At 44.7% G+C, this 24,153-nt stretch overlaps 1 protein-coding gene across 1 annotated transcript in view; it reads right to left on the minus strand.

Moving 5' to 3' along the window:
- LOC135056655 (alpha-2-macroglobulin-like) overlaps positions 1–12,373 on the minus strand; it is a 234,536-nt gene extending 222,163 nt beyond the window's left edge. The window contains exons 1-2 of the mRNA XM_063962101.1: positions 12,268–12,373; positions 9,235–9,418 (exon numbers count right to left, since the gene is read on the minus strand). Coding sequence (XP_063818171.1) covers positions 9,235–9,418; positions 12,268–12,335 — 252 coding nt within the window. The 5' untranslated portion in view covers positions 12,336–12,373. The remainder of the gene's footprint in view (positions 1–9,234; positions 9,419–12,267) is intronic.
- Positions 12,374–24,153: the final 11,780 nt, after the last annotated feature.

Genomic DNA, 24,153 nt, shown 5'->3' on the forward strand with positions numbered 1-24,153 from the left:
TTACCTACCAGTAAATCATTTTCTCGTAGTCCGTAGAGGATACTGGGTGCCCGCCCAGTGCTTTCTTCTTCCTGCACTATTACTTGGTTAAGTAATGTTGGTTCAGCCGTTGCTGTTCCTGTTTCAAGATTGGTTAGCTTGGCTTTCCTCTTGTTGCGTGTGCTGGTTCGGAATCTCACCACTATCCTTATCTATCCTTCTCTCAAAGTATGTCTGTCTCCTTGGGCACAGTTTCCTAGACTGAGTCTGGTAGGAGGGGCATAGAGGGAGGAGCCAGCTCACACTATCAAATTTTTTAAAGTGCCTATGGCTCCTAGTCGACTCATCTATACCCCATGGTACTAAATGGACCCCAGTATCCTCTACAGACCACAAGAAAAGGATTTACCGTCAGGTAATTAAAATGCTATTTTTCAACCCAGCCTGTAACATGACAGTTAGGAGCTGGTTGGCTGTTGCTTTATATCTCTCTACTTTATCATTCTCCAAGGCTTAGTACATCTCCCCATGTTTGAAAAATGACGGGAGCTGATTGGTTTGTACTTTATCTCTCACCAAGCTTTGACAAATCTCCCCCATAATAACAAACAAAGGGAGTCTGTCAGACAATACAAACTGCACCACAACCAGAAGAGATAGGAAAAGAGAGGGAGCATTGCAACATAGGAATTAGGAATCACTGAAGAAAACGCAGATGAAGATGTGGGATGAAAACTGTTGAAGAACCACCAGGACCATAAAAATCATCGTCCTCTCAATTTTCCAATATTATAAAATAGATTTATCAAGTGGCTGTTGTGAAAACTGCTGAAAACCCACCTGAATAACCCGCCATACAATAGAAGTACAGTAGCTGTGTCTGGCGATACAGCTCACACTGTACAGTACAGTATGCTGTTTGTGCTACTGTATGTGGTCAGTCAGAAGGTGATGTCTCCCAATATACATTTAATGAAGGCAATCACAATGTGATGTTTAATTTGATTAACAAAAAATGATTATGTATTCATTATTTTAAAGGTGCAATATTAATTGCTAATTGGTTTTAAAATATATATATATATATATATTTATGACGGGTAACAGTTATTATTTTATGGCTCTATACATGGTGTCTACATCATGAAATAATAGATGTCCCCTTCAAACCTCCCCCCCCCCCCCCAACACAAAATGTAAGAAATCATTTAAATTGTCTTTTATTTAATTAATTCATACTATTGCTCCCTTAATCTAAATATATATTTTTTTTGCACCCAATTCAATTAAAAGAATATTATTATCTCTATTGGAGTATTTTAAATGTTATTTCCTCCTTGATAGATACATACAGTAATTGACATAATTAAAAGTGTATTGGAAGTTCTCACCTCCTGATTTTGACCAAACTGCTGGCGGTTTTGCCATTTTAAATCCCCCCGCTGCACAGGGCCAGCCCCAGGCATGTTCGACTTACGCGGCCACGCAGGGCGCCACCGTTAACAGGTGCCGCACACTAGAGCCGCCATATTGGAGCCTGGAGCCGGCCCTGTCCTTGTCCTGCAGCAGGTGCCAGCCTACGTCTGGCCCGGCCCGCCTCCGGCGATTACAGTGGCTGCATGTGTGTTAGGGGGAGTGCTGTAAGCGGTACTATGCTAAACTGATCTGTGCAGCACTGAGTAGTTCAGCCTAGTCCGCCCACAGCAGTGATCCCCCTCCCTCGTCGCCGGCACAGGTACGGTAGGGGCATATCTGGCACTCTGAAGACATGTGTATCTGGCACTGTGGGTACATTTATGTATCTGGCACTGTGGGGGCATTTATGTATCTGGCACTGTGGGGGCATTAATGTATCTGGTACTGTCGGGGCATATATGTACCTGGCACTGTTGGGGCATATATTTACCTGTCACTGTGGGGGCATATATCTATCTGGCACTGTGGGGGAATTTATGCGTCTGGCACTGTGGGGGCATTCATGTATCTGGCACTGGGGGGGCATTTATGTATCTGGCACTGTGGGGGCATTTATGTATCTGGCACTATATGGCATTTATGTATCTGTCACTGTGGGGGCATTTATGTATCTCACACTGTGGGGGCATTTATGTATCTCGCACTGTGGGGGCATATATGTATCTGGCACTGTGGGGGCATTTATGTACCTGGCACTGTGGGGGCATATATGAACCTGGCATTGTGGGGGCATATATGTACCTGGTACTGTGGGGGTATTTATGTATCTGGAACTGTGGGGGCATTTATGTATCTGGCACTGTGGGGGCATTTATGTATCTGGCACTGTGGGCATATACAGTTGTGCTCATAAGTTTACATATCCTAGCAGAATTTGTGATTTTCTGGCCATTTGTCAGAGAATATGAATGATAACTCACAAACTTTTCTTTCACTCATGGTTAGTGGTTGGGTGTAGCCATTTATTGTCAAACAACCGTGTTTACTCTTTTTAAATCATAATGACAACAGAAACTACCCAAATGACCCTGATCAAAAGTTTACATACCCTGGAGATTTTGTCCTGATAACATGCACACAAGTTGACACAAACGGGTTTGAATGGCTACTAAAGGTAACCATCCTCACCTGTGATCTGTTTGCTTGTAATCAGTGTGTGTATATAAAAGGTCAGTGAGTTTCTGGACTCCTGAAAGACCCTTGCATCTTTAATCCAGTGCTGCACTGATGTGTCTGGATTCTGAGTCATGGGGAAAGCAAAAGAATTGTCAAATGATCTCCGGGAAAAGGTAATTGAACTGTATAAAACAGGAAAGGGATATAAAAAGATATCCAAGCAATTGAGAATGCCAATCAGTAGTTTTCAAACTCTAATTAAGAAGTGGAAAATGAGGGATTCTGTGGAGACCAAATCACGGTCAAGTAGACCAACAAAAATTTCAGCCACAACTGCTAGGAAAATTGTTCGGGAAGCAAAGAAAAATCCACAAATAACTTCAGCTGAAATACAGGACTCTCTGAAAAAAAGTGGTGTGGTTGTTTGTAGATGCACAATAAGGAGGTATTTGAAGAAAAATGGGCTGCACAGTCGAGTCGCCAGAAGAAAGCCATTACTACGCAAATGCCACAAAGCATCTCGCTTACAATACTCAAACAGCACAGAGACAAGCCTCAAAACTTCTGGAACAAAGTCATTTGGAGTGATGAGACCAAAATGTAAATTTTGGCCACAACCATAAACGTTACATTTGGAGAGGAGTTAACAAGGCCTATGATGAAAGGTACACCATTCCTACTGTGAAACACGGAGGTGGATCGCTGATGTTTTGGGGATGTGTGAGCTACAAAGGCACTGGAAACTTGGTCAAAATTGATGGCAAGATGAATGCAGCATGTTATCAGAACATGTTATCAGAATTTATGCGTCTGGCACTGTGGGGGCATTCATGTATCTGGCACTGGGGGGGCATTTATGTATCTGGCACTGTGGGGGCATTTATGTATCTGGCACTATATGGCATTTATGTATCTGTCACTGTGGGGGCATTTATGTATCTCACACTGTGGGGGCATTTATGTATCTCGCACTGTGGGGGCATATATGTATCTGGCACTGTGGGGGCATTTATGTACCTGGCACTGTGGGGGCATATATGAACCTGGCACTGTGGGGGCATATATGTACCTGGTACTGTGGGGGTATTTATGTATCTGGCACTGTGGGGGCATTTATGTATCTGGCACTGTGGGGGCATTTATGTATCTGGCACTGTGGGCATATACAGTTGAGCTCATAAGTTTACATATCCTAGCAGAATTTGTGATTTTCTGGCCATTTGTCAAAGAATATGAATGATAACTCACAAACTTTTCTTTCACTCATGGTTAGTGGTTGGGTGAAGCCATTCAATGTCAAACAACTGTGTTTTCTCTTTTTAAATCATAATGACAACAGAAACTACCCAAATGACCGTGATCAAAAGTTTACATACCCCAGTTCTTGATACCGTGTATTGCCCCCTTTAACATCTATGACAGCTTGAAGTCTTTTGTGGTAGTTGTGGATGAGGCTCTTTATTTTCTTCTTGGCAAAAAGCCTCCAGTTCCTGTAAATTCTTGGTCTGTCTTGCATGAACTGCACGTTTGAGATCTCCCCAGAGTGGCTCAATGATATTGGGGTCAGGAGACTGAGATGGCCACTCCAGAACCTTCACTTTATTCTGCTTAAGCCAATGACAGGTCGACTTGGCCTTGTGTTTTGGATCATTGTCATGTTGGAACATCCAAGTACGTCCCATGCACAGCTTCAGGGCTGATTAGTGCAAATTTTCCTCCTTCTATTTTCTGATAACATGCTGCATTCATCTTGCCATCAATTTTGACCAAGTTTCCAGTGCCTTTGTAGCTCACACATCCCCAAAACATTAGCGATCCACCTCCGTGTTTCACAGTAGGAATGGTGTACCTTTCATCATAGGCCTTGTTAACTCCTCTCCAAATGTAACGTTTATGGTTGTGGCCAAAATTTACATTTTGGTCTCATCACTCCAAATGACTTTGTTCCAGAAGTTTTGAGGCTTGTCTCTGTGCTGTTTGAGTATTGTAAGCGAGATGCTTTGTGGCATTTGCGTAGTAATGGCTTTCTTCTGGCGACTCGACTGTGCAGCCCATTTTTCTTCAAATACCTCCTTATTGTGCATCTACAAACAACCACACCACTTTTTTTCAGAGAGTCCTGTATTTCAGCTGAAGTTATTTGTGGATTTTTCTTTGCTTCCCGAACAATTTTCCTAGCAGTTGTGGCTGAAATTTTTGTTGGTCTACTTGACCGTGATTTGGTCTCCACAGAATCCCTCATTTTCCACTTCTTAATTAGAGTTTGAAAACTACTGATTGGCATTCTCAATTGCTTGGATATCTTTTTATATCCCTTTCCTGTTTTATACAGTTCAATTACCTTTTCCCGGAGATCATTTGACAATTCTTTTGCTTTCCCCATGACTCAGAATCCAGACACATCAGTGCAGCACTGGATTAAAGATGCAAGGGTCTTTCAGGAGTCCAGAAACTCACTGACCTTTTATATACACACACTGATTACAAGCAAACAGATCACAGGTGAGGATGGTTACCTTTAGTAGCCATTCAAACCCGTTTGTGTCAACTTGTGTGCATGTTATCAGGACAAAATCTCCAGGGTATGTAAACTTTTGATCAGGGTCATTTGGGTAGTTTCTGTTGTCATTATGATTTAAAAAGAGTAAACACAGTTGTTTGACAATAAATGGCTACACCCAACCACTAACCATGAGTGAAAGAAAAGTTTGTGAGTTATCATTCATATTCTCTGACAAATGGCCAGAAAATCACAAATTCTGCTAGGGTATGTAAACTTATGAGCACAACTGTATGTATCTGGCACTGTGGGGGCATGTGTATCTGACACTGCTGGGGGGGCATATCATGTGTATCTGGCACTGCTGTGGGGGCATATCATGTGTAGCTGACACTGCTGGTGGGCATATCCAGTGGTGCAAGTAGAAATATTTTCTTAGTGGTACTGAGTGATGAAAAATGGGTTTGGTCATGTGTTGTGAGGCGGCATGGCCACATGCTGCTAGTGGGAGAGGCTAGATTACACAAGCGGCGTGGCCACATGATTGCCCCTTTTTTGGGGGGGGAATCTGGAGACAAGGCTAAACATATATAGTAATGCCTTCAGTATAATAGAAATATATAATGCTACCTCCAGTATAATAGAAATATATAGTAATGCACCCAATTTAATAACAATATATAGTAATGCCCCCATTATAACAGGAAAATACAGCCACTGTCGCACTCCCAGTAACCCTGACAAAGTGGGAGGAGCCGTCATGCTGCCAAGCACCATGGTCTTGTTGCTTTGTGGCACATTATAATTGTGGTGATGGCAAACTGTGTGGCAGGTGGTACTGCGTACCCGATGCCAAATTCTTATGGGTACTCCATACCTGCATACTTGCACCCCTGGACTGCATATCATGTGTAGCTGGCACTGCTGGGGGGCATATCATGTGTAGCTGGCACTGCTGGGGGGGCATATCATGTGTAGCTGGCACTGCTGGGGGGCATATCATGTCTATCTGGCACTGCAGGGGGGCATATCATGTCTTTCTGGCACTGCTGGGGGGCATATCATGTGTAGCTGGCACTGCTGGAAGGCATATCATATCTAGCTGGCACTGCTGGGGAGGCATATCATGTGTAGCTGGCACTGCTGGGGGGCATATCATGTTTAGCTGGCACTGCTGGTGGGCATATCATGTGTAGCTGGCACTGCTGGGGGGCATATCATGTCTATCTGGCACTGCTGGGGGGCATATCATGTCTATCTGGCACTGCTGGTGGGCATATCATGTCTAGCTGGCACTGCTGGGGGGGCATATCATGTGTAGCTGGCACTGCTGGGGGGGCATATCATGTGTAGCTGGCACTACTGGGGGGCATATCATGTGTAGCTGGCACTGCTGGAGGGCATATCATGTTCAGCTGGCACTGCTGGTGGGCATATCATGTGTAGCTGGCACTGCTGGGGGCATATCATGGGTAGCTGGCACTGCAGGGGGGGGCATATCATGTCAATCTGGCACTGCTGGGGGGCATATCATGTCTATCTGGCACTGCTGGGGGGCATATCATGTGTAGCTGGCACTGCTGGGAGGCATATCATGTCTAGCTGGCACTTCTGGGGGGGCATATCATGTATAGCTATCACTGCTGGGGTGCATATCATGTCTATCTCTGCACTGCTGGGGAGAATATCATGTCTAGCTGGCACTGCTGGGGGGCATATCATCTAGCCGGCACTGCTGGGGGGCATATCATGTGTAGCTGGCACTGCTGAGGGGCATATCATGTGTAGCTGGCCCTACTGGTGGACATATAATGTCTTGCTGGCACTGCTGGGGGTCATATCATGTCTAGCTGGTACTGCTGGGGGGGATATCATGTCTATCTGGCACTGCTGGGGGACATATCATCTAGCTGGCACTGCTGGGTGGCATATCATGTGTAGCTGGCACTGCTGAGGGGCATAGCATGTGTAGCTGGCACTGCTGGGGGACATATCTTGTCTAGCTGGCACTGCTGGGGGGCATATCATGTGTAGCTGGCACTGCTGGGGTGCATATCATGTTTAGCTGGCACTGCTGGGGGGCATATCATGTCTATCTGGCACTGCTGGTGGGGGCATATCATGTCTATCTGGCACTGCTGGGGGGCATATCATGTCTATCTGGCACTGCTGAGAGGCATATCATGTCTAGCTGGCACTGCTGGGGGGCATATCATGTGTAACTGGCACTACTGGAAGGCATATCATGTGTATCTGGCACTGCTGGGGGAGCATAGCATGTCTAGCTGGTACTGCTGGGGGCATATCATGTCTAGCTGGCACTGCTGGGGGGCATATCATCTAGCTGGCACTGCTGGTGGGTATATCATATATAGCTGGCACTGCTTGGGGGCATATCATGTGTAGCTGGCACTGCTGGGGGGCATATCATGTGTAGCTGGCACTGCTGGGGGGGCATATCATGTCTGTCTGGCACTGCTGGGGGGCATATCATGTCTATCTGGCACTGCTGAGAGGCATATCATGTCTAGCTGGCACTGCTGGGGGGCATATCATGTGTAACTGGCACTACTGGAAGGCATATCATGTGTATCTGGCACTGCTGGGGGAGCATAGCATGTCTAGCTGGTACTGCTGGGGGCATATCATGTCTAGCTGGCACTGCTGGGGGGCATATCATCTAGCTGGCACTGTTGGTGGGTATATCATATATAGCTGGCACTGCTTGGGGGAATATCATGTGTAGCTGGCACTGCTGGGGGGCATATCATGTGTAGCTGGCACTGCTGGGGGGGCATATCATGTCTGTCTGGCACTGCTGGGGGGCATATCATGTCTATCTGGCACTGCTGGGGGGCATATCATGTGTGGGAAGCATATGATGTGTAGCTGGCACTGCTGGGGGGCATGTCATGTCTATCTGGCACTGCACTACTGTAGACATTATGTGTATCTGGCACTATACTGTAGACATTATGTGTATCTGGCACTATACTGGAGACATTATGTGTAAGGAACACTACTGTGGCTGTTATGTGTAAGGTTGCTAATTGTGTGCGTGTGAAGATATATTTATTTATAGTTTGATAATATGGAGTTGCGAGGCCATGCCCACTTTTCCAGGGGAGCGCGCGCTTTTGCGCTTTGAAATTTTCTCGCTCAGGGTGCTAGTAGGCCTGGAGCCAGCCCTGCCTCCGCACACCACCAGCAGATTTAAAATGACCATCCAAACTGAAGATTAGTAAATTTAAAGGTATAAAGGTTAAAATCGTCATCGATGGACAGCATGTTGAAAACGCCGCCAAACCCATTCTTAAGTAAAGCTACACTCAGGTCTTCTTGAAGCTATCATGGGTATTATGGAGGTTTGCTGAGATTTTTTCTGTATCATATATAGGGGGTGATTCCGAGTTGTTCGCTCGTTATTTTTTTTCACTACGAAGCGATTAGTCACAAACTGCGCATGCGCAATGTATGCAGCGCGCCTGCGACAAGTAAATTAACTCAAAAGTTTGGTATTTTACTCACGGCGTAACAAAGTTTTTTCATCGTTCTGGTGATCGTAGTGTGATTGACAGGAAGTGGGTGTTTCTGGGCGGAAACTGGCCGTTTTATGGGAGTGTGCAGAAAAACGCTGGCGTTTCTGGGAAAAACGCGGGAGTGTCTGAAGAAACGGGGGAGTGTCTGGGCGAACGCTGGGTGTGTTTGTGACGTCAAACCAGGAACGACACTGACTGAACTGATCGCTATTTGTGAGTAGGTCTGGAGCTACTCAGAAACTGCTAAGAAATTTCTATTCGCAATTCTGCTAATCTTTCGTTCGCAATTCTGCTATGCTAAGATACACTCCCAGTAGGCGGCGGCTTAGCGTGTGCAATGCTGCTAAAAGCAGCTAGCGAGCGAACAACTCGGAATGAGGGCCCTAGACTGTATAACCTGTAGCAGTATATCTGGGAGAGTTAGGCATCTTCCATTTGGAAGCTACTGTACCTGGCACTTAGTTGAGTATCTTTTGCCTTTTTTATTACTAATATCTCCTGCGTTCCTGTGTGCTTATTTGCATTGCGCAGTCATAATGTCTATGGTAAGTTAAGAATTTCACAATAACATTCTGGAGGAATTTTAGTTGACAAACACATTAAATGTTAGAAATGTGCACTCACCTGGAAGGGGAAACAGTGAAAGTAATCTGGGGTGTCTACTTTGTGCTCAGCAATGACATGAGTGTGTTCATCTTTATGCAGGTCTACTTTGAAGTCAACCGGCCCATCCAGATCAAGGAAGGTCACGCAGACTTTCTGCTGGGATCCCCGCACTGAATATGACGGAGCTGTGATCACATAGTGGCTACATGAGCGCAATACACAGAAAGAACAAGGAAAATAATGAGACACTGCAGACAACAATGAAATTAGGAACACAGCTAAAGCAAGGGTACATTTATGAAGATATAAAGAAAATGTTCAAAAATACATGGGCGTGGTTTCATGGGAAAAGTGGCCACATTAAAGATAAGCCATTCTCTCCCAGTCAACCAACCCCCATGACCACACAGCTAAGGGGATACCCACAGGCAACCACCCCAACACAGCCCCCCCTTCCCAGTGAAAACAATCCCCGCCACCCCTCCAAAGCTGCATAGACCCTCTTATCAGACAGCAGCCAGAGTTTGGAGACAGTGCAGGCTAGGACAGACAGTCACAACAGCCTGTTGCAGGGGGGAGCTGCATAGCAGTGTGTCTGTGGAAGGCTGGATTGCCTGGGGTACCTCCATAGTTGTGTGGCCGTTGGTTTGCCTTTGAGGTGGGGATTGTGTGGATTGGTTTGTCTGAGGGGTGGAGACAAGCTGCTCAGTAATGTGGCAGGATGATTTTGCCTAGTAAATTATTGCTGCTTTAAAAATACGACCATTCTCTGCTGACATCCCGCACCCCAGCAAACTCGGACCGTATTACATATACCCCCATATGATGTACTGTTCTATAACACTCACACTTATATATTGTAATTCAGCTTTAGATGCCATATGGAAGTACCTTACTTTTCTGATTGCCTGTTAATATCCTGTTATGCAGAGTTGACAATCAAGCTGGCACTATGGGGAAGATTTATCAAACTTGGAGAGAGATAAAGTGGAAAACGATAAAGTAACAACCAATCAGCTCCTTTCATTATATAGGCAGTGTTTAAAAAATGGCAGTTCAGGTCTGATTGGCTGGTACTTTAGCTCTCTCCACTTTATCTCTCTCCAAGCTGTAATAAATCTCCCCCTATGTGCGCAATACCAGTGTTATTTACCCTCTCTTAAGGTTCTTGTAATTGGGAGAACACATCTGAGCACAAGGGGGATAATTAAGATGTGGGGGGATGTAATAGGGTGTGAGAATCAGAAAGTGAGAGATTTTAGTAAAATGATCTTGTTTTTTTAAAGTGGCAATCATTTAAATGGCAAAATCAACCTGGTTTTGCCATGAAAATGATTGCCACTTTAAAAAAAACAAGAGAATTTTACTATAATTTCTCACTTTCTGATTCTTACACCCTATAACATTTCCCCCGTGAATGGAGTAGCTTTATCTGTTGCTCTAATATGGTAATGTAACAGGAGGCGTCATGCTGCATTACTGATCTGAACTGTATCCTAGGATGCAGTGTTGGATCTTCCCCGACACCATCAGCCTTGACATGACTCATGCGTAATACCTAGTACCAAGAGGCCAGGAAATCTCTATCCTCTGATGGAGCTCCTGACCTCCTCCCTCCCCCTAAATGATAGTGATATGCCTTAATTTGTAGAAACGGAAGCCATCAACCCCTGCCCCCAAGTGGCATAAGACTGTCTAATGCCAGAATGCTTCCGACATCACAGGACCCATTCTCACATGCGCAGAATGGGTCCTAGACATACGCAAAGTACCAATAATTGGCAATTTGCAGCACACAAAGCATCTCCAACCACATCTGAATTACCACAAAGTACCAATTAAGAATTTTACATTGTCTTTTAAATTATAACCACTCTGTTACTAATACCCCTTTCTGGCGTACTGTACATCAAAACCACCAAATTATGATTGAAAGGATTGAGAGTTCCGGGTCCTGTTAACATTCAGTCGACCAGGGTTATTCCCAGACCTAGCAACCCCAGTCAGTACCACGGCTCCTGTCTGAAAGATATGACATGGGTCTTGGTGTCCTGTGTCATGTCTAAAAGAAGCTGATTGGTGGAGAACAGTAGCGCTTGGAGATTACATCATCTGCAAGCACCCACTGTAAGCCGGAAGACCCAGATCACTGGTAAACCCGTGCCCGTTGTGAAGGGGGACGACCTGGGAATAACCCGGGTCATCATCCATGTATGAACTGGGATCTTGTCAGAAAGCCCCGACTTCAGCCCATGCTCAGTGTCCCAGGTCCGAGCCAGGTTGAAGCCTGGGTTTTACAGTATGTCAGAAAGGGGTATAACTATAACAGACAATTCCATTTATCAGTATTGTTTTAAACTCAGTTACCTAAGCAGCTGTAAATGGAAATACTCCATAGTTATTATTATGAACATTTATAGAGCAAGAATTATACTCTGATTGATAGTTCATTAATTAGAAGATAAACTGTTATAAGTGAATATAAAGAACAACATTGATCTTTACTACTATTCTTCTAGAATTAATGTTTATTATAGCGTTACAATTATTTAAACTCTCAAGTAAATTATCCATACTGATGAACTCTTATTTAACACATTTATATTGGTCACAGAACCATATAAGTTACTCTGTATAGTGTCAATTACATGAATAGAGAGTAAAAAACAATAGTACCAGTGGCGCATGCAGGGGGTTCTGAGTACCAAGAAACCCCCCCCCCCCCCCCCCCCCGCTTCACCCCATGACCCCATGTGCTCAGAATCTACTTTGCTACTGGCTACAGAGGAGGGGGGTCCAGATGGAGACTGCACATGGGCCCTCTCCTCTCTTAATATCTTAATACGCCCCTGTGGCTCAATGCACACACATTTCCTAAATACCTAAATGTATTCTGTGTTTAGACTTGTGTCCTGTCCCCAGGATATATCATTATGCAATGTAAATATTCTAAAATACGGAAAAATCCAATTTCCAAAATACTTCTAGTCCTAAGCATTTTGGATATGGGAGACTCAACCTGTAATACATTCCCAAAAATAACTCTCTTACGGGTTTGATGCTGATGTAAGTGCTAAGCTGAAGAAGGCCAGGCAGACGGACACCAGGAGAAGCTGCATGTTGGCCAACAAGTCACCTCCACCGAAAATGTCCCTCTGTCATCCTATATATATTCTGCCAACCCCCCTGTCTGGAGCTGTCTGAGGACATTAAACTTGCGGTGGAGACGCTTGGCTGAATAGCCGCATTTCAACACATGACCTCTTATCTTGTATGCAGGCTGTGTTAATGAACTTGAACCAATGTACACAGATAATGCTTTGTAAGCTCATTTCTAGATGATTTACTATGGATTAGTTTCAAACAATGTTAAGTAGTGTCTGTCTGTAAATCTGAATCATAAAAATGACATAGCTGTAAGCACTACACATCTGAAACTGAGTAAAGAGAAATCTACCAAGGTACAGATGTAGCCACCTTTATCTTGAGTGGCTGAGGCGTTTGTCCCGATCGAGCATATGCAGCGTAGGGAGGCGCGCCTAGTCACAGAGAGGCGTACCTAATCGCACGGAGGCAGACATGGCGTTTGGCGTTACCTTTACGTGTAATACCTGCGATCAGCCACCAGATGTCGCTTTTTACAATCACCACTGCGCATGCGTGTGGTCTCCCGTAAAATACAATACTGAAATACATAATAAGGACTACTTTACTAAGGCGTCTCATTACACTGCATACAGTAAATACTCATTACGCTGCATTATTTAATACAGTACTGTATATACAGTACGACACAGACGCAAATAGTACAGCATACAGTATATGATCCATCTACAATACTTTATGAATACTATATGTGAGCGTCCAAGTCCCGCAGACAAAACATACTGTAAAACCAGTAGTGTACACTGTCGCAAATGGATGTGTGTTAGAAATTCACTATTGCCTCTCAAGATTAGGAATTTTGTACAGTATGTTATCGTCCTAATCCCGTAGCCATTACAGCATAATCAAAACCATTGGATTTATACATTTGTCTGCGGCGAAGTGGTGAAGTGTTTCGCTTCCTATACTCAGAGTCCCGGGTTCGATTCCTTAAGTACGAATGCATGTTAGTTTTTTTCAGACACTTTATTATTTTTTTTATTCACATAAACCAGGGCAAAGCTGCATGAGCGGTTCTATGCGATCGAGTCCGGTGTACCATAATGTGCAGGTTCTATGCAGGTTAAGGTTCTATGCTCCGTACAGTACACATACAATTCTGTAGCTGGGCAGACTGAATAGAAATGGCTACCACCTATGACTCCTTGCCCCACAGAGGCCCTAGGCTACTGAGCAAGTAATACTATAGTCCAGATTGTACAGACTATGGGGCAATGCTGAAGGAGCGTCACAATCCCCTAGCTAAAATACACAGTATGCACATTATGGTACACCGGACTCGATCGCATAGTACACTGGCAAAATGGCCGCCGCCCCTGAACCCTTGTGCAGGTTATGGGGCAATGCTGAAGGAGCGTCACAATCCCAAAAATACACAGGGGCGATGAGGATAAGCTACTGTAGGATTGCATACAGTATTACGGTACACCGGACTCAATCGCATAGCACACTGTCAAAATGACCACTACCCCTGAACCCCCACCTCCTGAACCCCCACCTCGTGGCAGGCAGCAGTCGGGTATGGAATGAGAAATGGCATAAGCTGTGCAGGCTACGGGGCGATGCTGAAGGAGCGTCACAATCCCCTAGCCAAAATACTGTACACAGAGATAAGCGAGGTCTATGCACATTACAGTACGTTACACCGGGCTCGATCGCATAGCAAACTGACAAAACACAAGTTTTACATAAAGCAGGCCAAAGCTGCAGGAGAGTTTCTACTGTAAAGGTTCTATGCACCGTATGGTACTGTACACATACAATTCTATAGCAGGGCAGACTCAATTGAAATGGCTACCGCCTGTGACTCCTAGCTCCTAGGAGGCACTCAACTATGGAGCAAATAACAGCACAGATTTTGCAGGCTACGGGGCAATGCTGAAGGAGCGTCACAATCCCCTAGCTACAATACACAGGGGCGATAGAGATAATCGAGTGGCTGGAGGGGGGGTCCCCTTGATTTAGGGGGCCCCCACTCCTCCAGGGTACCCCGGCCAGGTGTGACTAGTTGGGTATTTAATTCCATGGCCGCAGGGACCGGTATAAAAGTGGCCCGCGGCTGTGCATTATCTGTCCAGCTAGTGGAGCCCAGTGCTGGTTCAAAAAATATGGGAAACCCCTACGCTTTTTTGTCACCCTTATTTTTTGCACCAGGACCAGGCGCAGAGCCCGGTGCTGGTTCTAAAAAGATGGGGGATCCCGTGTCCATTTTTTCCGTATTCCTGCCGGAATTCGACCGCAATTGCATATACTGTACCCCTTAATGTCACTGCTTACAGTATACAGTATTTAGACATGAGCTTGTGTACAGTATCTGTCATGAGGTGCTTTTTTCACTGACACTATAACTTTTTTCTATTGTAATATACTACGCCCCCTTAACCCCTGCACGCCTTTCTGGGGTTCAATATATGGAGTATTACCTGCATTCCTAGTTTTGTTAGTGTTTGAATATTGCACAATGATAGGGCGTCCGATGGTGAAGGGGGCGTAGTCCCTTGCAACAGGAAGGGGTTTGGGGAGTGGGGACCCCGGATGGGGAGGGGGTATGAAGGCGCTGTGAGTGGGGTAGGAGCAGGGGTGTCGCAGGTGGGGGATGGCAGCTGCAGGGCTGTTGCGGATGGAGGAGGGGTTCCGAAGGCGCTGCAGATGGAGAAGGGGTGGGTGCGGGTGTGCAGTGGATGGGGGAGGTGTCCAGGGGGCGCAGTGGGTGGGGGAGGGGTGGATGCGGGGGTAACGTGGGTGGGGGAGTGGCGGGTGCGGTGCTGTTGCGAATTGTGTAGGCAATGCGGATTGGGAAGGGCCTGCTGCGTGGGTGGGGTAGGGGATCCAAAGGTGCAGCGGGCGGGGGAGAGCCAGATGCGGGGTGTGGCGGATGGGGGAGGGGCTGCTGCAGATGGGGGAGGGGTTTGGAAGACACTGCGGGTGGGGTAGGGGGTCCGAAGGCGCAGTGGGTGTGGGTGCCACGGGTGGTGGAGGGGCAGGTGCGGGGGTTTGCGGGGGATGGGGAGGGGTCCAGGGGCGCTGCAGGTGGTGGAGGGGCAGATATCAGTGCACATACAGTAGTCTCTGTGGTAGTTAGTGAGGGTTGGTGATGGTGTGAGAGGGGTGAAGGCCAGTACACAGACAGGCAGTTAGAGAGCAGAATGAGGGTGACAGGGCATAGTGACGGGGAGTACTTAGCAGATATAGGGGTGGGCTACAGGTGTGATGTCACAGTGTGTGTACCTTTGCTGTCATGTGTGAGGTATGTGAGGTATATGCGAGGTATATGTGAGGTATGTGTGAGGTAAGGATGTGCGGGTCGTGGTGGCCACTAACCTCCAGGCTGCTGCTGTGAGATGGTGACTGCAGAGGGAGGGAGCTCAGACCCAGCAGCAATGGGTCGTGGTCAGCATTCCTTCCTGGCCCCGTTCCGCCGCACACTGTCCGCCCCGTCTGACGGGCGTCATTCCTCCATCCTGCATGGCAGCGTCAGCTGCTGTGATCGCGGAGCATAGGTAAGCGTCCGGAGCTCTGTGGGCGGGCAGGCATGGTGTTTCCCTAGAGAGGTGCGGCGCGCGTCCTTAGGCTGCAGACGGAGGGAGCTCCGGGCCAGCAGCAATGTTGATTAGTGCGTGTCCCGTCCTGGCGCTGTCCCGCTGCACATGCTCCGCACCACTTGCCGCTGAGCATGGCAGCCCTTGTCTGTATGCTGCAGATGCTGATCTAGCGGTGCCTGAGCTAGCGCCCTCTCCCTGGGATGTGGGTGTCAGGCGGCAGGTATGGTGTGTAGGTGGGAGAGGAGCTGCGGGCGGCGACTCGCTGCCTGCAAGTACCCTCCATATCAGCGCTGTTCCCCTCCCTGTGTGGGGTCCTGAGGACTGAGTTTGAGAACCTGTGGTCTAATGTAAATAAAGATGAATGTGGTGGGGTGTAATGTGAATAAGGGGCATTACTGCATGATATAATGTGAATAAAGTTGCAGTACTGTGTTGTGTCATTTCATCTTTGGGTATTATTGTGTTACCATGCCCCTTCCCAGCAAGAACATACTGTACACTGTTTTGGGCTGGCACTAAATGTGCACATTGTTCTTATTTAGATTATAGGGGGTAGGAGCGCCAAAATGGGTGATGGTGCTGGGAAAGGGGTGCAGGGTTAGAGGCGGAACTACGTAGCATCTGTGCAAGAGGGCATCAGCCAAAATCTAGCCTAGGGCATCATGTTGGTCAGGTTTGGCTCTGATAATACTGTATACTGTACTCTTACTGTACTTTGCATTCAATACAGATACTGTTTGCACACAGGTTTTACATGAATCATTGGCAATGCTGCAGGAGTGTCTCATTAGGCAATCTAAAATATACCACGACTATGGGTGGGGATACAGTAGGGAAGTTCTGTCACCATAAGCTGTCTGCTGTGTATAGCATATTTCCATCTGAGATGCATTTGTGTGTTTGTAATAAGAAAAAAACATTTTACTGTACATTTAGTGGATACAGTATTTCTCCCCCATAATGACGTATCATACTGTACAGGTACCCTCATGTACTGTACCGTACCATACTGTAAAATTGAATATTTATTGGAAAAGCATCAATATACATCCGATTCCATGTACTGCACTGATCAAAATGTACAGTACTCTTATTCAGGACTAATAAAACTGAAAATAACTGTTCATACACATCAATAACATTACTACTGTATAATATTCTACATTAGTTTATGCAATAATCAGACAAAGGCAATTTTATAATTTTTTTTAATAATGCACCAATTTAAAATTTTAAACAGAAAATACAGTACAGAACTACATATTTGTGGCTTGACCATTTCTTTCGACTACAACAGGTAATACTTTATACAGGTGATTTATATAATTATTACAATGTTCAGGTGTGAGTACTTCTAGCCAAAATGTCTTTATCCCATCCAACAGTTGCTGTTTTGTTGTTGGCTTTGCAACACTCCTAATGTACCTCTTCAATTGAGCCCACACTAATTCGATTGGGTTCATGTCTGGTGATATTAAAAATAAAAAAAAAGCGTATAGAAAAAATTAATGACATTACAGTAAATAGAGAAAATTAAACATACAATATTGTACTGTTTATTAAACAAAAAAATAAATTTACAGTACTAGAGTGCTATCCAAAAGTTTACTTGTACACTGTTGAAAGAATACTCACTCTGGTGGTGTGCGTTCCCAATTCATACCTTTCTCTTCCATAAATTTGGCTGAGGCGGAGTGTTTAGGATCATTGTCTTGGAATATCCTATGGTGATTTGGGTAATATTTATTCACAAATGGCACCATACATTCCTCTACTATTGTTTCTTGGAAAAAATTCTTATCCATGATCCCTACAGAAATCAAAAAATGTTGTTCATTAATAAGCAACTCCTTTTATTGTGCAGTTACATGTACTCTACAGTACAGCATGTATTTTTACAGAACACAGGCACAGAATAAAGTATAGTACTGTACCTTCGAAAAATAATAGGGGACCAGCTCCTAATCGTGATATGCCTCCCCATACATGGACTTTCAATGGATGCTTTGGGCGTGGTTTTAATGAGATATGGTTACGTTTCCTGAATGACATTCTGGAGAACCGCTCAAGGGCAACAGACGATTCATCTGTGAAAATGACATCATCAAATGTTTCACCACTCTCAATCCATCGCCGTGCCTGTTCCACTCTCTTTTCTTTATTCACATCTCTTATCATTGGAGATATCCTGTGAAGAGCCAAAAATAATGAAATCAGATACAGTTATGAAATTACAGATTAACAGATTACTGTATATACAGTAGACTGTATGTGCAGTATACTGTATTATATACCTACTGTATACATTAAACTGTACATACATTAAGGTACATACAGAGTAATATATATATACATACTGTACACACACACACACACACACACACACACACACACACACACAGTATACAGTATGTAATCATCACAATAAGCCGGCAATGCTTCATTGCTGTCTCTGAGTGGCTATACAGTAGGTATCTCTTTTGGGATAGAATATATACAGTATATACACACACACATACTGTATATACTGTAGTATGAAGAACACACTCTGTATAATGATTTATGGCATTGTTATATCACGTATCAAGGGATTATTAACAGTGCATTTACTGTATGGTTTATACTGCTTTCAGTATTTTACCTTGTTGCGCCAAAGGTCCATCCCATTTTCCGTTGCATCCTTCTGATGCTGGTGGCCGATATGTCCAGGTCATACTTGGAATGGAGAATTCATTTTATTTGCAAAGCAGTACGCTCATCATCCTCACGAGTTAGTTCCTCCACAATTTGTTGCACTCTCCTACAGTACAATACAGTATGAAAAATATGAATTCATGAACAGCACAATCACAGTTACAATAGATGAAGTTTTTATTTTATTTCCCAAAAATTGTCTATGGTATAAAGCAAGTCATTTAAACATTACAGTAGTGTACAGTACGTACCATGTGCATTTTGTAGGAAATACAAATCTGGGCGTTGTTCTCTCGAATGCATGATAGCGCACCGTTTCTAAAGTGACTATAATGCCACTTTCCTTGAGCCATGCATGGATCTCTTTGATGGTTTTATTTTCTTTTTTCATGTTGGCGATTATCTTGCTCATCGTTTTGTTGATAGTTACTGGCATGTTGTCCAACTATAATTCCTGTATGGAGAAAAAACATTTGTGAATACTGTAGTCTAAAATGTACACATCTGAAAATGCATAGGAGTTTTATGATAGAAGTTAATACTGTACATGTTTACTATCCAGTACCTGATGTTCAAATTTAAGTATTGTATACTGTACAGTACTGAAAATACCACTTCAGTGTTATGGACTGCAATTAGTTTCCTGTATGAAACAGATACAGTACAGTAAATAACCCTCCTTGGAAGTGCATGGGCCCTGTGAGACTTACAGTAGTGTACAGCATAAGGGTCGACTGACATGATGTACAAGCATTACATACAGTACATGTCAGTACTGTATGTAAATTCTTCAATTATTGCCTAACAACAATGCTGCTTACTGTATATTAAATACTGTAGGCCTAGAAATGTGCATCTCAATATAGTAGTTAAAAACACTGGGGCCTATGTGGATAAGCGAGTTCTATGCACACTAAAAATGGCCACCAACCGTGAACCCCCAGCACACGGCAGCGCTCGGATATGGAGTGAGATACAGTATGGTATACATTTTACAGGCCAGGGGGCAATGCTGAAGGAGCGTCACAATCCCCTAGCTTAATTACACCGGGATAAGCGAGGTCTATGCACATTACGTTATACCGAGCAAGATCGCTGAGCAACCTGACAAAATGGCCGCCGACCGTGAACCCCCAGCACGTGGCAGCGCTCGGATATGTAGTGAGATACAGTATGGCATACATTTTACAGTCCAGGGGGCAATGCTGAAGGAGCGTCACAATCCCCTAGCTCAATTACACCGGGATAAGCGAGGTCTATGCACATTACGGTATATCGAGCTGGATCGCTTAGCAACCTGACAAAATGGCCGCCGACCGTGAACCCCCCGCACGTGGCAGCGCTCGGATATGTAGTGAGATACAGTATGGCATACATTTTACAGTCCAGGGGGCAATGCTGAAGGAGCGTCAAAATCCCCTAGCTCAATTACACCGGGATAAGCGAGGTCTATGCACATTACGTTAAACCGAGCTGGATCTCTGAGCAACCTGACAAAATGGCCGCCGACCGTGAACTCACAGCACGTGGCAGCGCTCGGATATGGAGTGAAAGATGGTATACATTTTAAAATACACCGGGATAAATTGTACAGGCCAGGGAGCAATGCACAGGGACATTCATCATTTACGTATTTAAATAATTGTAAACCGTAAATGAAATAATTACCGGTCAAATACTGTATGACGAAACTGTGTCAATGAGCTGGAACACGTGAGCCTAGCAGAAGTTTTCAAAGGCAGAAACAGAGAGCAAATTATCAGGAGATTTCGCAAAGGTCGGAGACGATCCACACAGCAAGTCTGCTTACGAGGAAATAGCTTTGCAAAGTGGGTAGCGGGCGGTGACTGAGACGCTCTTATAGAGGACTCGGACGCTCGCATTTGTAAAGCACGGTATTTTCCACCGCCTCCTGCTAGCTACTGTAGCCCTCCATTCCCAGACGCTCATGTATTTTAAAAGCACGGTGTTTATACATTGTCCTGTACATTCTTTACACAATTACTGTAGTTGCGTCTCCATACACATACTGTACAGTACTCCATACTTTTTCCACCGCCTCCCGTTACGCCTACAGTATTGCCAGAGCTGTAGATCAATCCGCCGCTATACTGTACGATCGAAAGTACTGGATTGGTGGAGCATTAGCCACACAGTGGTGGAGATGTGTAATGCATGATGAGTATCTAGATCGCCTCAACGCGCCTACCTGTGATTAAACTCAGCTATCGCCTTAGCGTGACTAAACGCCCGTCTCGGCGGAGAAACAGTCAAGATAAAGGTGGCTACATCTGTAGGATTGGTGCTGACAGGTGCTGTGAAACTTCAAGCTGCTGAATATGGAGGGTTAGTCAGACCCTTACAGTGGAACAACAAGAGTAAAAATAATTCAGCGCTAAAATTAAAAACATTCAGTGTTTATTACACATAAATATTACTGGTCATATATATGACATACATTTAGAAATTATAAACAGATATACTGTTACAACAGGAAAAATAAAATAAAAATTATTAATGAATAAAAAATATATATGGAACACCCCAATAGATGTAGGGCAAAGGGCAACACTGCTGAAAAATTGAATGTTTCAGTAAAACTGATCTGTTTAGCTGGGAAAATTCATAGGAAAGCCTGCTTCCTAGGGAGATTTTATTGAGCCAGAGATTACCAGTTCCATTTGAGTCCTCCGGTAGTTTAGCACTCCTGTGTGGTAATGGAGATCCTCTCACTGGCTTTATTTTCCCATGATGGTACTCTGCTGAAGGGTGGACCGTGGCAAGGTCTATCACAATGGCTTGTCAGAAATGTCCAAATAGGACCGCAGTTCCCAATCACTGGACAGCAGGCTTGTATCAAGGTTTAGGAGTCCCAGAATTGTCACCAACGCGTTTCACTGCTGGAGCCGCTTTATCAAGGTATCTATTTATAATTTCTAAATGTATGTCATATATATGACCAGTAATATTTATGTGTAATAAACATCTGAAACTGAGTAATGTGTATTGTAACTTCACTAAATATTACTACTCTAATTTCTTCTAAAATATAAATTTCTTCTAAATACAGTTAGTTGACAAACTAAGTTGATAAGAGTTACTTCAGTAGTACTGTGGCAGTTGCCTACTCACAGCAAAGGCAGCCACTTTGATAGTGGAACCAATATCACTGGCATTAAAAGGAGAGGTAATAATCATGGGAGACTAATCTTTCTGATGTAAACTGGCAGGTGTCTGTTGCTAGTTCCACTAGAAGTAGGGACATCTTAAATTCCCTTCAGGGAGCATCCCTCCACCAATTGGTGAGGGAGCCCATTCGGAAAGACGCAATATTAGACCTAATACTTACAAATTGAGACAGAATATGGGATGTAAATGTGGGGGAAAACCTGGGATCCAGTGATCATCAAGCAGTATGGTTCAGCATAAAGACAGAGACTGACTAACCCCATACAAAAACAAAGGTGTTGGATTTTAGGAAGGCAGATATTGTAGTCATGAGAAAATGTGTAAGTGGTTCTTTAGCAGAGTGGAGAAACTTGGAAGTGGTGCAGGAGAGGTGGGAAACATTAAAAAGTGCAATATTAAAGGCAACAGACCTTTGTATCAAAATTGTTAGGAAAAACACAAGGAAAAGGAAGCCAGTGTGATTTGCGAAAGATGTAGCAAGTATTGTGAAAGCAAAAAAGATGGCTTTTAGGTAATATAAGCAGACACAAAACATTGAAGACAAAGAGCTATATCTTATTAGACAGAAGGAGACTAAGGGGGTCATTCTGACCTGAACGCTCGCTGCAGTTCTTCGTAGCGCAGCGTTCAGGTCAGAACTGTGCATGCGCCGGTGACGCAGTTCGCCGGCACATGGCTGACAGCCGATGGCTGTCGCTGCCTAGCGATCGCCTCTGTTTATTGGGAGAAAAAAAATATTTGGGAGCACCACCAATAGTTAACTTCTGTGAATTCATCAATCAGCAGTGATTATATTGGTTCTTGAGTATTTCTAATTCTCTATATAGATATATATGTATACAGTTGGTGCGGAACTGCATATTTGCAATACTTAGCTATCGCCTCTGCCTGATTGACAGGCAGAGGCGCTGGCTGGGCAGGAGGGGGCGGCACGGCGGCATTTGGCCGCCATTTTGTGGACACGGTCTGGCCAATGCAGGTGTGGCCGGTCCGTGCGGGGGGGGGGGGTGGGCCACAGCGGCTGTGCGATGTCACACACAGCTGCGGCAAGCTGGGCAGCGGCGAGTAGCTTCCAGCCAGCACGCAAAAGCTGCACTGGCCGGGAGCTACTCCTGAAGTACAAAAGCATCGCCACTGTGCGATTCTTTTGTACTTCAGCGACAGGGCAGGAACTGACATGCGGGGTGGGCTAGCCCTGTGCTGGGTGTCCCCCCGCATGTCAGTGTTGCAGGGATACTGAGGAAAATGAAACAAGTACATTTACAGATGAGAAGGTCCTAACAGAACTCTCAAAGCTGAAAGTGGACAAATCTATGGGGCCAGGTGGAATACATCCAAGGATACTAAAAAGAACTTAAAGAGGTGCTGGTAGCACCATTGACAGAATTATTCAACCAGTCATTAGCTACAGGAATAATTCCAGAGGACTGGAAAAGAGCGAACGTAGTCCCACTGCACAAAAGTGGAAGCAAGAAAGAGGCAAACAACTAAAGACCAGTGAGTCTTACATCAGTAGTAGGGAAATTGATGGAACCACTCTTAAAAGAAAGAATTGTAGGTTATCTCAAATCCGGCAATTTACAGGATCCCAAACAGCATGGATTCACTCGGGGGAGATCATGTCAAACAAATATTATTTACTTTTTTGAGTGTGTGACTAAGTGATGGATAAAGGTGGAGCCGTGGATATAGCTTATCTAGACTTTAGTAAGGCTTCTTACACTGTTCCACATTGCAGACTGCTAAATAAACTTGAAAGCTTGAGATTCGATACTAGGATTATTGAATGGATAAGATCTTGGCTGCAGGATAGAAAACAGAGAGTTGTGGTAAATGGAGTGCATTCACAGGAGGGAACTCTTACCAGTGGAGTACCCCTGGGATCTGTACTTGGACCAATGCTTTTTAATATCTTTATTGCTGACATTGCAAATGGCATTAAAGGGAAAGTATGCCTTTTTGCAGATGACACAAAGGTATGCAACAGAGTAGACATACCAGGAGGAGTAAAACAAATGATTGAGGATCTAGGTCAGTGGTAGCCAACCCTGTCCTCGAGAGCTACCAACAGTTCATGTTTTCCAGCTCACCTAGCAGGTGCACAGGTGCAGTCATTACTAACTGACACATTTTAAAAGATCCACAGTTGGAGCTAATTACTTCTCTTGTGATTCTGTGAGGAGACCTGGAAAACGTGAACTGTTGGTAGCTCTTGAGGACCAGGGTTCACTACCCCTGATCTAGGTAGACTAGAGGAATGGTCAAGAGTGTGGCAATTACAATTTGTTAAATCATGCACATAGGTCTCAGAAATCCAAAGGCTAAATATAGTATTAATGGCACTATA

Source organism: Pseudophryne corroboree, chromosome 3 (genome assembly GCF_028390025.1).
Source record: "Pseudophryne corroboree isolate aPseCor3 chromosome 3, aPseCor3.hap2, whole genome shotgun sequence".
Taxonomy (NCBI): Eukaryota; Metazoa; Chordata; class Amphibia; order Anura; family Myobatrachidae; genus Pseudophryne; species Pseudophryne corroboree.